General features: G+C 62.6%; 1 protein-coding gene across 13 annotated transcripts in view; it reads right to left on the bottom strand.

Annotated features, from left to right (window-relative positions):
* HDAC4 (histone deacetylase 4) overlaps positions 1 to 15,986 on the bottom strand; it is a 182,107-nt gene that overhangs the window by 68,309 nt on the left and 97,812 nt on the right. For 12 of the 13 annotated variants that reach the window (XM_053919305.2, XM_045198012.3, XM_071220757.1 and 9 more), the window contains 2 exons: positions 4,913 to 5,157; positions 2,831 to 2,981 (listed from right to left, as the gene is read on the bottom strand). In XM_053919305.2, coding sequence (XP_053775280.1) covers positions 2,831 to 2,981; positions 4,913 to 5,157 — 396 coding nt within the window. Of the gene's footprint in view, positions 1 to 2,830; positions 2,982 to 4,912; positions 5,158 to 14,377; positions 14,538 to 15,986 lie in introns of those variants that run through there. The other variant, XM_045198013.3, reaches the window with a different exon arrangement.

The raw sequence follows: 15,986 nt of genomic DNA on the forward strand, positions 1-15,986 counted from the left end.
AGCTGCTTCTGAGCAGTCGGAGAAACTGGTATTGGTTGCTCAGCTGGGGCACAGACCAGCTAGCTGACTCCTACAAGCCAAACTCCCAACCTTGGTTTAATAGCAACGCTCTCCTTCCCTCAAAGAAAAACCCTAAGCAGGGCCACTGAGTTCCGAGCAGAGCAGGGACAATGGGGACAGAGGGCCCTGTGGGAGGCCACACGTGCCAGCGCAGTGTGGGCGTGCCTGCAGCTTTCAGTGGCACACAGACGACCTGACCACAGCTGAGCCCACAAAGGGCCCCTATGAGGACTGGGCCTTTGTCCACAGGAGAGGCTCTCTGAGGGGAAGGCAGCACCACACAGTGGGCCAAACGTGGCAGGTCACGGCACCTTGAGGACACTCAGACCCCTCACGTGGAGCAAGAGGGCCTCCCCATAGATGCAGCTGGTCTTAGAGACAATACTAACGCCCACTCTGAACTCCAGGTAAACATGTCAGGACACGGGGATCCACGCGGGGCACCTCTCACTTGTCCCTCGTGGGCTCCAGCCGTGCCCCAGCCAGGAGGCCCCTCAGCCCAAGCCAGCAGGCAGGGTGACCGGCACTGTGTGCCTAGCAACCCCTGGCAGGGGCCCAGTCTGCATTCCAGCACCAAGGTGCACACAGCCAACCAGGGTCGGCCACACAGCTCCTCCCGGCGGCCTCGGCCTCGCCCTCGTGCCCACTGCGGCTGCGGGCGACCGCCGAGCCGGCAGCCATCACCTCCTCTCTCTGCTGTGCCGCCCGGTCGGCTGTGACTTTTGACCCCTGGAGCAAACTTAGGTTGCACAGGGCAGGGGAGCCCTCCTGATGCGTGTCCCACCCTGCCACTCCCCCAGCTAGCAAGTGCATGCTATTTTAGAAGTAAGCTGCTATAATAACAAATGATGGTAAAAGCTGTTAATTTTACACATAAAAACAACTAAGAACTTACAAAGGGTTAAGCAGAGAAACAAACTGAGAACAAAGAGAAAACATTAGCTAAATTCTCAGGAAAAAAAACACGCTTTTTGAAGAGAAAACACTTACAAGGCCTACAGAAGGACACGGACTAAAAGCACTGAGCTGGACACGTTCTCATTCTCACGGAGGAAAAGGAGGGTCCACCTGCCGCGGCAGAGCCGAGCCAGCCGGCAGGGAGCGGCGGCAGGAGCGTGCTCCCGTGCTCCAGCGATGGGCTGGCCTCCAGAAGGCAGAGAACTCCACGCCGAGAGAAAGGGAGCCCGCTCACCGGACACACGGGCACCCACACACCAGGGACACCCTCTGGCCCCTCGCACAGCAAAACGCGCCAAGCCTCACTGGCCGTCAGAGGTGTGCTGAGCCATGAGCAGCTGGCGTGCCCGGCTAACAGGACAGTGCCCAACGGCAGCACTGCTGCTGGCGGGGACACGGGGCAACAGGACCTGTCCCACAGCTGTTGGCAGCAGACACTGGTATAGCGACTCGGGTGGCTGTTTGGTATCAGGTATGGAGCTGAACCCACCCTCACCCTGTGGCTCTGCAACACTACGTCACAGGGGCGGCCCATACCCGGTGATGCGCCCCGGGCCCCTGTGGCGCACTGGAGGCACACGGTGGGGCCGGCCCACAGCAATGACAGCGAGGGGACACCAGCACGGACGGTGCCGCCAGTGCAGTGCTGAGTGAAAGAAGGAAACGCGGGAGCCCCAGCCAAGGACACTAGTTCTCCAGGAGGCGGAAGAAGTGAGGAGCTACCTTTGGGAAGAAGGGGTGGTGACAGTCCTGGACAGGCCCGGAGGAGGGGTCCTGGAGGGCCACTCCCTGCACACGGAGGACGAGGGGCTTCCACAGGGCCGTCACACACCCGTGAGAAAGATCTTTAGAACAACTCAGCATCACAGGCTTCACGCGAAGGCAAGCACTGGACACACCAAGTGCCCAACCATCAGTGCCCTGACCGGCGCTGTGCCACCGCCGCGTGCCAGGACGGTGCGGAACAAGCAAGTGCAGCCGAGCATGGCGCTGGGCCAGATGGACAGGGCCCATGGACACGCACACGCTCTGTGGAGGGGCCATGGTGCGTTCTTGCAATGGCCGTCCAAGAAAGCAGCACGGAACCCACAGTGGGAGTGGGGGGCGGGGGGGTTGGGGGGGCACAAGAGCAGGCACTCCGGGCCTGTCTCAGGCTGCTCGCCTGCTGCCACGTTACCACAGCACTCTGTCCCGGCCCGTGGTCAGCAGAGGGCTGTGGCCTCTTCTCCTGAGAGACTCAGGAGTTTTCCAAAGGGGGATGGCACGCAGAGGAGCCTGCAGGGTGAGCCCGAGCCCGGGCACTTCTTAGGGTCGCAGACCACACCGGTCTGCAGACATGGAAGCACAGCCACCACAAAAGCAGAACTTGGCTTGGTGACAGTGCCTCCTCTTGGCTGCAGTGTCCTGCACACTGACACTGGCCTTGCAGGCACTCGCTAGAGGCTCTCCGAGGGACAGGATTTTGAAACATTTAGGGCCGTGCTCACAGGTGGAAGCCTGCTATGCATCTGGCAGGCTTCGCGGCTTTTCGGTCTCTTAGGGGTCCGCCAAGTGCTCTTTAAAACACTCGGGTCAGACCCAGAGTCGTGCTGCCTGCTCCCGCAGCCCACACGAGAGGAGAGAGCCCACCCTCAAGGTGGAAGCAAAGGGCAGCCTGCAAGAGCCACCTGCAGTGAACCTTCAGGGACACCACACACTGTGACCCGGGACGCAGCTCCCTTTGGCGCTGCCTCTGGAGCAGGCGCAGAGAACCACACCCCTGGACGACACCCCCCACCCCCCACCCAGCACGGGTCCCCTGGGCGCAACTCACTCTCTTTGCCTTTCTCCTTGTTCTTGAGCTGCTGCAGCTTCTGCTCCCGGTGCCGCTGCTCCAGCTCCTGCTCCTGGCGGTGCCGCTCCAGCTTCCGCTGGTGCTCCAGCAGCTCCTGCTGGTGCTTCATGGCCAGCAGCTCCTGCTGCTGCTGCAGGAGGGGAGAGGAGAGGAGACGTCAGAGCGGGATGGGACAGGACGACACACGCACGACAGAACCAGAGGACTCGTCCCTTCTCCATCCCCACAGCCAGCACTGCTACAATGCCAGCCTGACTGGGCTCAGTGTGCACACTGGGCTGCTCGGGGCCCAGGTGTCTCCGACCTTTTGTTAAAAATGGAAACAAAGACAACTGAAGTCCTGGCAGAAAACACACGAGAAGACCTCTATCATCTTGCAAGATGGGAATGCCTTTATGAGGGGGACACACAAGAATATGAAACGCGTGTCCCCCGAGGCATAGCCACCCTCCTGGGACTCACCCAGGAGACGCGCGCAGGGCCCTGTGGAGGATGTGCGGGGCTGCCACTGAGGGCAGCCCCAGCCTGACATGCCCCAGCGTCCCTCCACACTGAGCACAAACCGTGTGTTCACACGGGGGACTACTGCCCTCGTGTGTGAGGGAGGGAAGCAAAGGGATGAGCTACAGACACGGGAAAACCGCGGGCAGGCTTGCAGGGCATGCAAGAACGCACGCCCACCGCTGACGGAGCGTGGGCACAGGGCTGGGGAGTCGCGGGCACAGATGCGGCTTCCCTGACGCTCCACAACAGGAAGCCCCGAGACCTGGGGATAAAAGTCAGAAGTGGCGCCCAGATGAGCTGAGGTGGTGGAGAGGCGGGTGGAGCTCCTCAGGGTGGGGCCCCGGGAGGCGGCCTGGACACGGGGTTATCTCTCTAGCACACGTGCGAACAAAGCTGAGTGCACGAGAGGAGGGAGGGAACCTCGAGGTGTGTAGGACCTGCGGGCGAGCTTCACCTGTGAGCAGCTGCTGTGAACTAGCAAGAGCGCGGCAAGCAGCCAGCTCAGAAGGCAAGCACAGAGGACTGCGATCCACAGAAGCGGTTTACAGTAAGTGGGAACCAATCTCCACCCCCCAGGAGCCCAACCCCCTTCCCAGTGACCTTCCCGGAGGAGGAGAGAGATGCCAGCCCGTGCCAACCGGGCTGTGTGGGGGAGACCTCCGGGAGCCAGGCACCCCATCGGTGCGGCCTCTGCGCAGCACACGGGACCACTAGGCTCTGACACCCCTGCCCCTTCAGTGAGGTCGCTCCTGGTCACCTCTGCCTCTGTCTGTCCAGGGCCCCGGGGCTCTGCCCACACAGACCCCCCAGGGCCCCCACACCAGCCCACCGGCCAGGTGCAGAGGCGCGAGCGTGTGCTCCTCAAGGGGTGAGGTTCAGCACAACTTCAGAAGGGACAGGCAGCAGCTGAGTAAGCTGAAGGGGCACGGCCACAACGCACAGATGCCCACGTGTGTGGGAGGGCTATAGAACAGCGACCAGGCCCTCGTGGCCACACCATGACCACATGGGGCCCAGCCGCCAACAGACACTGGTGTGCTGCTGTGGTCTCGGGGCCCCTGGCCCTGCTGCCGTGCTAACTGCCCAATGGCAGAGCCCCAAAGATTCACAGGCCTTAAGCTCCAGCTGGCCAGTAGGCCACCTTTGGGGTCACACACGGAGCAGCAACGCACTGAGTGAGCAGTCAGCGGGTGGCACTCCTGACCACAGGGCACCCCAGCCCCGGTCCACAAACACAGTCGCTGACTGATTTCCACAAAGAGGAAGGGACATTTCCAGCTGGGAACACAGGGACTGAAGAGCCGGGATGGTGTGTGTGGCTGCCCCAACCAGCACTTGCCCTCCTGCTGACCTTGGCACTCTGCCTCTAACAGCCTGCCCACAACCAGCTCGGACAGTGTGGCCACTCCAGGTGACCGAGCTGCTGCCGGGCCAAAGAACAGCTCAAATAACCAGGAACTGGCCTTAGCGCCACGTGAGAATGGCCCTGCCAGGGCTCCGGCAGCACAGCAGTTGCTGGGGACCCTGGGCGGAAGTGCGCGCCTGCGAGGGACTTACCTTGATGTGCTCGTGCAGCTGGGCCTCGTGCTGCCTCGACAGCTGCTCATGCTGCCTCTGGAACTCGGCGATGAGGAGCTGCCTCTGCAGCTGCTGCTTCTGCTTGAGTGCCAGGAGCTCCTGTTGCAGCTGCTGCTCCCGGAGGGCAGGCTCTGCCATGGGCAGCGGGAACTGCTGGTCCAGGCGCAGGTCCATGGGCACCGTTGGGGGGGCCACCTGCAAAGGCAGCGTCGAGGGCACCTCCACTGCGGAGAGAGCACAGCACAGAGCTCGGTCACTACTGGCCACAGTGTCCCCACCCAAACCCCTGGTGAGCAGCAAGGGGGCCACACGGGTGGAAGGGTAGTTCCTGTTTCAGATGCCTCTCCCCACTCTTGCCCGACAGGCTCAATGCCGGGCCCTCAGCACGGCTCAGCCCCCAGGAAGGCACACAGAAGCCCCACCCCTCCCAGGACCCACCGAGCTACAGGCCCCCATCACCTGCTCTGAGGGCGGTTTGACAGCAAGGCAGAGAAAAGGGAGCAAGAGGCCCTGGAGGGAGTTACACCGCACTCAGTTGGCGGGGGGGGGGGGGGGGGGGGGGGGACAGACTCCCTCTCACTCTCCCTCCCAGTCACAAAGCCACGGAACGGCGAGTGCCACAGGGAGGCCCTCACGCTCAGGGCTAGAGCCCACCTCCATGGCGAAGGGAGCGCCCTCTTCACACACGTGTTTACCGGCTGCAGCCCACGGCCCCTCCCAGCTGGCCTGCCAGGCACACACGCAGCCGTGCCTCCGCTGCACAGAACCGATGGTCTTCCCGGCTCTCGTGCCAGCTGAGGACGACGCAAGTGATGGGGGTTGGGGACCGCAGCTGAGTCCGCCCCCGCGCTCCAAGGCAGCACAGACCAGAGCAGCAGCAGGCACGGGAAGGGCATGTGCTGTTGGCACCGACGCCCCCAAGACACCCCGTGTGGGGCTTCTGCTGCCACGGCCCACATGGGAACGCAGGCCCACAGAGCGGCCCCGGCGGCCCTTCTGTGGCGCTCAGACATGCAGGGGCCGCCCCCTTCAGGGGCTGAAGCAAGGACTCGGCACCGAGGCCCACAGTTCCCCCATCCCTTCCAGAAAGTTCCCCTACAGTGTGCTCTGGACCCATCTCGTCACCTACTGACAAGCACCAGCCTGGGGGCTGGGGCAGGAGAGGCCTGGCCCAGAGGGAGTGCGGGCTCAGGTGGGGCCCCGGCTCCACCAAGGACCAGCTCCGCCAGACGCTCAGCACAGACCATGCCGTGCACTTCACCCAGACCTGCAGCCTGCCTGGGAGTGCCCCCCACACGCCCAGGACCTCACCCCCAGGCCACAGAGCCCTGCAGTCCCAGACGTAACAGTTCCTGGCAAATTCTGTGCTCCCACAGGTTCTGGTAAAGGAGCCCACGCGTAGGGCTGCCCCTCGGGGCAGCATCTGTGTGGCCATCACCCAGGTGGCAGGCCCCACACTGGCCCTTCTGAGGCCAGAGGTCCGTCCTGCAGAGCCCTGCGCCCGGACCCCGCGCCGACACAGCCCCTGCACTCCGAGCCCCGCTCCCTGGCAGACACGCCATCAGGCTGCTGCGCGTGGCCCTCAAGTGGACGGAGTGCTGCCCAGGACACAGGCTGCTTGCGGCCTTCCCACCCCAGAGCCCGAAGCCAACGGCATGCCAGGCGGGCTGGCCCTGGGCCACAGGGGAGGGAGAAGAGGCAGGATTGCGTGGAGGGTGTGCAGTCATTGCAATTAACACCTCCCCCCTGCCCCGTTAAGCACTAAGGGGCAGGGGCTAAAGAGCGGCTGGTGTCCCCGTCTGGTCCCCGCATCAGTGAAGTGCAACCCCTGACTCTTCCGTGCGCGTATTTCTCTGAGTGCAGGGCTTCGCCCATTAACAGGCTCCACCCGAAGTCTGCGTGAGAAAACCCGACAGTGTCTCACAAACAGACCTGGGGGGCAGGGCAGCCCGCCCCCCCCCCCGAGAGCTGATAGGACTGCGTTTCATTAATGTGTCCGTTTTTCTCTTTTCTGATTATTTTTATTATGAAAATTACAGCAAACTGGGAAAACGGGGTAAACAACAAGGGTTTTATAAAAGCTCGGTGCCTCCCCCACTTGCTTCCAACTTTCTCTGAAGTATGACAGGGGTGGGGGGAGGGGAAGAGAGCCCTGCAGACAAGCTCGGGGAAAAGGGGCCTCGACTCCACCAAGGGGCGGCAGTCCCTGCTTTTCTGCAGGGGGACCCCCACCATTACTGGTGGGCAATGCCGGGCGCCCCCTAAACCTGCTATTAACTGTGACGGGTCGCCTAGTGCCCCCAGCCCCCTCGGCACCCATGGGTGCAACTGGAAGTCATCCTCCGAGAACCTGTGACCTGCCTGCTCACCCCAAAGCTCACAGGCCAGCGTGCACAGGCCTTCCCGGGCGGGTCTGTCTGTGCTTCCCAAGGCCAGGCCCAGCCTCACCTTTCTGGCAGCTCACATGGGCCAAAGAGGGCCATGCCGGGCCGCACGCCTGCGCGTTCCCCCAAAGGTGCCCCACATCGAGACGTCCCACATGCTTGGTGTCCTCCACCCTGCCCTGCACACCAGCTGTAGAGAGATGTCACAGTCCCCATTCATTCCCGTCTCCAGTGTTTGCGTCAAACATGACTTACTCTGATTCGATATCAAAAACTATTTGAAATGCCGTGAGTTCCTGACAGGCTGCTGGTGCCTCTGACCCAAAGGGCCCTGAAGAAAACAATCAAACCTTCTCTACTTAAAGAATGCGGCACCAGAACAAAAAGCCTGTGTTCTCAGGAATGCTCCCCGGTGCGGGAGAGGACTGCTCCTGTAGGCTGTGCCTCGATGGACAGAGGACCACCATCAGACGCGTGACGTCAGTGGACGCACAAAGGGTGCGTTCAGAGTCCCAACAGGAGACGCGGCCTGTGCCGGCGTGACAAGTCCGCGAGCCTCCCCCTTCCTGCGCAGGGAGCGAGCACAGAGCGGGCACTGTCGTTTCCCACCCCACGGCCAGGCCCTCTTTCGAAACATGCTCCGAGCCCGCCATCACACACATGAGCAGCACAGAGCAGCGCCGCTCCTTCGAGACCGCAGCCAGAGCCCAGGGACTGGCCCAGTGATGGACACGTCAGTCAGACCCAGGGGAAAAGGACAGCCACTCCAGCCCCGTCCCTGCAACCTCCCCTTGCTGCCACACTTGCCTGTTGCAGGTGGGAGAGGGCTTAGAGCAGGCTTGTGGTGAGATGTGCCTGCGCACAGAACACACGCAGGCCGGGCAGAGCCGTGGTGAGTGAAGGCCGTGCACCTGCACCCATGACCCCGCCTAGCACTTTGCCAGGCAGCCCTGTGTTCTTTCTGGTTACACACCCCCATCTTACCCTAACACATGCACCGCTTGTGACGGCGGCCAGCGGCCAGTGCAGGGGACAACAGGGCGGTAGTGGTTCCCAGGAAAAGGCTGACAAGTCCTGCGTCCAGTCTGCCTGTAACATCCAGGACAGTGGACACCAGTGTCTTCTGGGGAGAGGCTGTGAGTGTCCCCAGGAAACCAAGGGCCACCCCACTGTGGCACCTGGAAGTGCAGCCACCGGGTCCAGACCTGCCCCACACTCCCACCTCCACGTGTGCTGCAGCCACCTCCTACTCTGAGGCTGGAGGGACACACAAGGCCCTGTGGAGGGACACGTGTCCTTGGGGGAGTGGGCTGTGGGAAGCACAGGACAACAGGGTCCGGACAGGTCAGCAGCAAATGACAGTCTGGGGCAGGCTCTTGGCCTCTGTCCACAGGCCACAGAGCACGGGCAGCCTGGGGCGCCAACCCAGCTGGGTGGTCCAGGGCCACCTCCTGCTCCAGGAGGACGTCACCAGGCTCCTTGGGCCGCCTCTCCTTCTCGGTCCACCCTCTCATCCTGCGGGGACTCAGGCTCCACCGGAGGCCTGCCCGCCAGGGCGCACCACCGTTTTCCCTCCTTGTACTGCCGCCCCACCCGGCAGCGTGGGGGACCTGAAGCGGAAACCACTTCTGAAGGGCCTGTGAGGCAGCACTCTCCCCTCTGGCCCCACTGCTGGCGTGAAGTGTCGAGCCAGCCTGACCCCTGGGTCCTCCGTGTGGGGCCTGACTCTGCTCTCTGAAGGTTTCTAAGGGCTGTTCCTCGTCCCCAGTGCTCCACACTTCAGAATGACGTGCTTGAGGATGAGCCTCTGGCACCTGCGGTGAGGCACTCAGCCGGCCCGTCCATTGTGGCAGCTGGCGGCCTCCTCGTGGGACTTCCCTTGAATTATTTCACTGACGTCCTTTCCTCCATTCCTTCCTTCTGAAAGCCCTCACGTCCAGGTGGTGAATCTCCTGGAAGGACCCTTGGGTTCCCATTCTCTCCCATCTCCTCTCCTTTCTCTGAGGCATGACTTTCCAGGAGCTTGCCTCACCTGTAACTCCAACCCCACCCTCTCTAATCCCTGCTGTCACGTCTGTACCCGAGGGGCCGCCGGCCTCGTCCAGAGAGCCCGGCCTGCGCGCACCTCACATCCAGGGCAGCGTGTCTCTCCACAGCACCAGGGCAGCCGCAGTCATGCCCCGCGTCTCTGTTCTCTGCAGTCTGTCTCCTCCTCTTGCCAGTTCTGCTGCTGCCATTCCGGCTCAAGTCCCAGGCAGGGGCCAGGCCCCCCTAGGACGTGTCCCTGAGCCAGTGAAGGCGTGCGCTCCCAGGGGGGATGTGGCAGAGTGGGAGGCTCATGCTAAGCTGCACGGGAGGGCAGGTGGGAGAGTGGGCACTGGTCAGGACACTGTACCCCCAGGCTGCCAGCTCCGGCCAGCACAGATCCCCAGAGAGGCTCCCCCCACCTCCGCAGGGGGCCGGGGTGGGGCAAGGGCTGAGCCTTCAGGGCACTGAGTGGGCTTCATCACAATGCAGGGAGTCACGCCTCTGCTCTTTCTCAAGGCCCACATCCTCCACCTGGCTGGGGACTCTGTCACCCAGCGTAGTGGGGCAGGCGGTTAGGGATCCAACTACATCAGCCTCCACAGCACCCTCCCTTGGGCCCACTCCCCTCCACGCCTGTCTGCCTGCCTGGAGGAAGTGGGCTGCTCTCCGAGGATGCTGACACAGGTCCCATGGGTCCCGGCTTTGCCACAAGTGGTCGCTGGCACTCTCTGGTCGGACATACCATGAGGCTTAGGCCCAGCTTCCCACCTTCCCACTGTGGTGGTGGTTTTTTCTTCTCATCTTGGTGAGTTTACGGCCTTTCTCTGGAACACATGGTTTTATTTTCCATGCAGAATTTCAGAAATACACAATGGCGGAGAGAAGAGCACAGTCGACTGCCTGGCTCCACAGCAGTGCCCCCACCACCCTCACGCTCTGGCACATGTGCCCACTGCCCCTTCCTCCAGCTGTGCCGGTGCTGACCAGCCCGCACGGCACGGTGTCCGGAACCGCTACCTCGGGCTAGTACCTCAACTTCACGCGAACCCTTTTCAAAAGCACAACCAAACACCATCGGCACACCCAAACAAATGCACGGCTCCACGGCCTCATCGAAGAGCCACACGGTGCTCCCCATTTGCAGCCTGAGACAGGGGCTTTAACTGTATCCAAATCGAGGCCCAAGTAAGGTCTACGCATCACAGCAAGCTGCTCTGCCTCCCAAAATCCTTCAATCTACAGGTCCCCTCCCTTCTTCTTCCTTGTCTGCTCCCCTCCAGGTACTGGCTGCAGACACTGGCTGCCTGGAGGTGGAGCGCGCATGTCTGCATTGCTGATGGGCCCGGAGCACACGGGGGCTCCCTGTCCTGGTGTCCCCTGTAAACTGCTGGGGGGAGGGCCTGGCGGCCGGGCGGGGTCCACATGCAGGCCGCAGAGCGTCTCCGCGGGGTCCCCTGCACCCACAAGCCTCCCCCGTGCTGTGAGCAGCTCCCTGTGCGGCTGCACCTGGGCGTCCCCAGCCCCCACCCCCACACTGTCAGCTAGACCACCTCTGCTGGGAGAAGGCCCTGCATCAGCAGCAGTGGGCCCCTCAGACGGCAGCTTTTAGAAGGCAGGCAGGGCGAATGCTCGATTCTCTGGCCCATTTTTTGATCCTCATGCAGCATCAGACACTCCTCCTCCTCCAAGAATGGGTCCCTCCTGTGGGAAACGGTGTTTGGGGACCCCAGCGTGGGTGCTGGCGGGTGCTGCACCTGACGAACCAGTCTGCCCTGGAGTCTCTGTGAGCACAGGGCAGGCAGGTGGGGGCCACATGCTCCCTCGGCCGTCTCGCGTGGAACTTTGGACGCTCAGCTTATTGAAAGTATCAGTCATAAACAACTGCCACGTCAGGCTCTGTTCCAAACACTGACCCACGTGCAGGACCCCTGTCCCCACAGGCGACCTCACAGTCCTACAGGCCCTCTGTCCAGCACCGAGTGTGCGCGGGGGGCGGGGCGAGGGCAGTCTGGGGTGCGGTGGGTGCGGGGCAATGGTGTTCTGTGGGGCGTAGATGTCAGCGGCCCCCACCTCGGCCTCGGCTGTAAACGAGCACACGTATCCCCTCTCTGCCATGTTTACATGTGTGCATGCGGTGCCAGAGAAGCGGCCACGTAAACCACTGCCACTTAAACTAGACTTGAAAAACGAAAATAAAAACAACTATGGCACAGGAGGAGGCAGTTTTGCATCGTTCCCAACTGAGGTCAAAATAAAACGTGGTAAACGTAACTGACAGCCACATCTACAGGTTTTACAGACGCCTGCGCACGGGAAGGCCCGCGGCCTCGACGTCACAGCAGCCTCGACCCTTTCCAAGTCCTGGGCGCACAGGGGCCTCACGGGGCCCCAGCATCAGGAGGCAGCGCCCCGTCAGGCCCCGTTCACTCCGCCCTCCTGCCATTGCTACCGGGCTGTCATGGCTACCAGGCTGCAGGTCCTGTGGGCGGAGCTTCAGCAGTGCCATCTCATTTAATGTATGAGAACAAGGGCCCCACGGGGCAGCGATAGGTGCCAGCCACACACACACGACAGGTGGGCCAAGGGAGGAAGCACCGAGTCTGCACGAGTTGCCCAAGGCCACCCGGCAGATGCAAATGACAGACGCAGAACCGGAGCCTGGGCGTCCTAACCATGCCGCTGAGCAGGCTGGGGAGCACGGGGGGCAAGTGACCTGGGCAGGGTGCTCGGGCTGGGTGCCCCAGGATGGGGAACAACGCAGAACCCAGGCCTGCCAGGCGTGAGCAGGGCGCCGGTGGGCTCCAGCAGAGCTCAGGGGCCAGGCACCCCCAGCATCTGCGAATAAACACCCACAAGAGCGCTTCCCGCCAGAGTGGGCTGCCTGACCCATGGTCTCTCTCCCCACGGCCCTGGCTTTGGCTGGGGGTGACCCCAGGCCGGTCTGCCCTGTAACGACTGGCTGGCTCGAGCACCCTGACGTTCTGAACTCTCCTTGAACAACCCACGCCTGTGAGGCCCAGGGCCCAGGGCCAGGCCACCCGGGGGTCAGCCCTGCCGGGCTCTGCTCAGCACCAGGAACAGGGCCTGAAGGGCCGGCCCCGCCAGGGCAGCAGGACAGGCTTCAAGTGCAGGAAGGCTGCCGTGGCCCACGGAGCAGAGCCGGAAAGAGAATCCCAGTACTCTCTTTCAGTGCTAGAGAGGAGAAGCCACCATTGACACTAAGTGCAGGTTTGACGTAAGTCAGCCCCTCCATCTAATCCCCGCCACCGCCCCCGACGACAAGCTGTGAAAATGCGCCTCTAAGACCCCTGGACATGTGAGAAAGGTGTGGGCTCTCAGCCACCCGGCCTGTCCTGGAAGAGAGGGCCTTCCCATGCCCCCCCCGCCCCCCTTCCCGGCTGCGTCCCTACTGTGCTGGCTCCTCTGCGTGGTCTGCCGGCACACACAAAGAACACCCCAGCGGGAAGGCAAACCTGCAGTGCTGCTGGGAGGCCCGCCGTGTAGACACACGGTCCCGGCGCCCATGTCCCAGCCAGTGCGTGGGAGACACAGGAGCACGAGATGGGGCCAGGTCTGAGGTCAAGCGACAACACAAGGAACGTGGTCTCGGCCAGGCCACTGTGAGGGCAACTCCTGGGACACACACCAGAGAACTGGCTGCCCAGGCAGCCGCGGTGTGGGTCAGAGGACGGGCAGTGGTGGAAGGTGGACTCGGGACCAGTCTGAGTTCACATCTACCAGTGACTGGGGAGAAGGCGCCTGGCCTTGGTTTTCCTCCATCATTCGAGTAACATGACAAGTGCCAGCATGCAGCCGGTGGCGCGTGTGTGACCTAGTGTCCCCTGGGACTCATCTGTCATGGAGTTGTACAAATGGGCAGAATAGGTGTCCCAGATGGGCCAGCACCTCTCCCATCTCTCAAGGCAGCCAACCGGAGCTCCTCGTCCCTCCTGTGCCCCTGAACTCTGCTCTCCAAAACGTGGGCCTAGAAAGTGCTTCCTATGCTGAGGGTGTGAACAAGGCCATCAGAAGCCTGGTGGTCAGGGCACTGGGAGAGAGTCCCAGGAGGGTGCCAGCTGACCTCTCGGCATGCGTGTGTGTGAGATGGCTGAAGGCTGAGCTGTGGACAAGTGCATGCAAGGACACAGCTGGGCCCCAGCTGCCGGGCAGACTCGAATCCTCCAGAGGACAAGCCCAGTCTGAGCCAATCGCAACACCAGCAGCCCTGCAGACCTCAGGGTGGCTGGTACTGCCTCCCCTGGGCTCCCCAAGTCAGAGCCGGTGGGGGTGGGGGGAGGGGCAGCATCAGGCCTGGCCCTGGAGCCCCCACCACACACACACACAGAGCCAGCATGTCCCCAACACCCAACAGACACCCCCTCGCCCACGGGCCTGGCCGGGGCCCTCAGGGCACGGGGAGGGCACGTGCAGACCAGGCCGGGGGCATTCCACCACAGGAGGCAGCAGTGGCCGGGGCCCTGGGAGGACAGCTCCCGTTCACGGGAGCAGACACTTCAGAGTCAAGGAGAGAAGCACAGACCCGGGGGAAGTCCACCCTGTAGGTCCGCCGTAAGCAGGGAAGTGTGGCTGGGAAGCAGGAGGGGCGCCCCCTTCAGGACTCCCGCAGGAGGACGGGCAGGGCCACTTCCCTGTCGCGATCGTCCAGTGAAGGCGGCTTGTGGGGGGTTCCGAGGCAGAAATGCCTCGTAACTGCAACAGACCTGGGTCTGTAAACAGACGGGCCGGGCTCGACTGGCCCCGCGCTGCCTTCCGTAAACGCGAGCGTCACTGCTCGGAGCACAGAGCCGCAGAGCCGGGGAGGAGGAGAAAGACAGAGCCCCTGCCCCCGCCCCCCAGTCTTCACTAGCTGTGGCCGAGCAGGGGTGGCTTCAGGACTGGATTTGCGCGTCACCTCCAAGCCCTAGGACCCTCCCTAAGCCCTGAAGGGAGCCAGCCGTCCTCCTGACCCAAGGTCACGGGAGCAAGGCCCCCAGGCCCCACCCCGATGCAACACAGAGTGGGAGGCGCCCACCTGCCTGGCCTCCCGCTCCTCCGCACAGCAACACAGGTGGCAGCCCTGCAGCAACAACAGACATGGGGCCAAGGCCTCAGCTTCAGGCGACGAACACAGGACCCAGAGCCACTCCAGACTCCCGAGGCAGCACAGCAGCGAGGGCCCACCCACCAGCACGGGGAGAACCCCGCCCTGGGGCTGGGCCGAGCCTCCGCAGGGCTGGGCACCAAGGGAGGTCAGCAGCCGCCACGCCAGAAAGGAAAAGCTCTTTGCAGCCCAGGAGGAAGAACACTGACAACGGAGCAGTGTGTAGACGGAGGGACACTTCTGTGCCAGTCTGGGACGCCCCTGTCCCGCCTGCTGACCCACTCACCTCCTCCTTCCGGGAGGAGTCAGCAACCCTGCCCCAGAGCCACCCTGCCAATCAGGGCACGCAGGAGCCTGCCCTCCAACTGCAGACTTTTCTCACCAGCCTTAAAAGGACAGTTTGTTGCAAAGACCGTGCAGGGGTCCCGGATGCCCCCACCAGGGTCCTCCCCGAGCTCGATGTGTTCCGTGTGCCCACGCAGCCCGCTGCGGCCTCACGTCCATCCCGAACCAGCCGCACCGCCCACACCGCCTGTCTGACTCTCTTCCAGTGCATGCTTTTTCAAAGTTCTACTAAAGGACAAGCTGAAATTACTGCAGTTATGTGGACTTTCGAGAAACAAAACTTCTCTTAACAGATCACATAAATTTTTTTAGAATCGGAGTCGTAAGCTGTATAGACAGCGCAGGGAGCTTCACACACAAACAAGCTCCAGACCTGACTCTACAGAAGAGAGCTCTGGAAGCCCGGATGCGGGTCTCACAGCTGCCACCGCGCACCCCACACCAGGAGCCAGGACACCACTGGCCACGGCAGCTCCCGTCCGGGAACACGGGGAGGCCCAGGGGCCGCTCTCACGGCGCTGCACCACTTGCTCCTGAGCGCACTGGGCCCAGCGGGCTTTGACCTGGGGGAACAGAGCCATCTGCACCCTGTGGCATGGGTGGAGCGAGGGGGCAAGGGCTAGCGCCTGCCTCCCAAGTTCAAAACCGTCCTCACAGCCCTTCCAAAGACCCTGGTACTGCTTCTCACACGTTCCGCAGCCCTCAGGAGAAACGCTGTTGTGGAAGTAGCTGCAAGCTCAAATTGAGCAAGAGCCGTAGGAAAGTCCTGGCACGCAGTGGGGGACTTGGCTTTCAAGAAGTGCGCAAATGTGCTTCCCAGAAACTAAAAATAGAACCAGAAACGAGGAAACAGGCCTTGCGTTCTCCCATACAGGCAGCTACTACAGACGAACCTGACTCCGGACGTGACAGACAGAGCAGCCCCGCGAGACCGTGCTGTCCTACCTGCACAAACAAGGCACTCGGGACACGGACTCCAATGTCACACAATCACAGTGCAGACGCAGCAAAGCAGAAATGGCAAGAAACCTGCTGCTCTGCCTCTGGGGCTGGGAGGGGCTCTCCGCTCTGCCTGAACTTCAGCCCTCAGGACCCCAGGAGGCGGGGCTGCTGGTGATCCCACACCCCAGAGGGGAAACTCAGGACACTCGCCCAGAGCACGCTGCCAGTACCTGTTGACCCCTGGATTCCAATC

Source organism: Desmodus rotundus, chromosome 2, assembly GCF_022682495.2.
Source record: "Desmodus rotundus isolate HL8 chromosome 2, HLdesRot8A.1, whole genome shotgun sequence".
Taxonomy (NCBI): domain Eukaryota; kingdom Metazoa; phylum Chordata; class Mammalia; order Chiroptera; family Phyllostomidae; genus Desmodus; species Desmodus rotundus.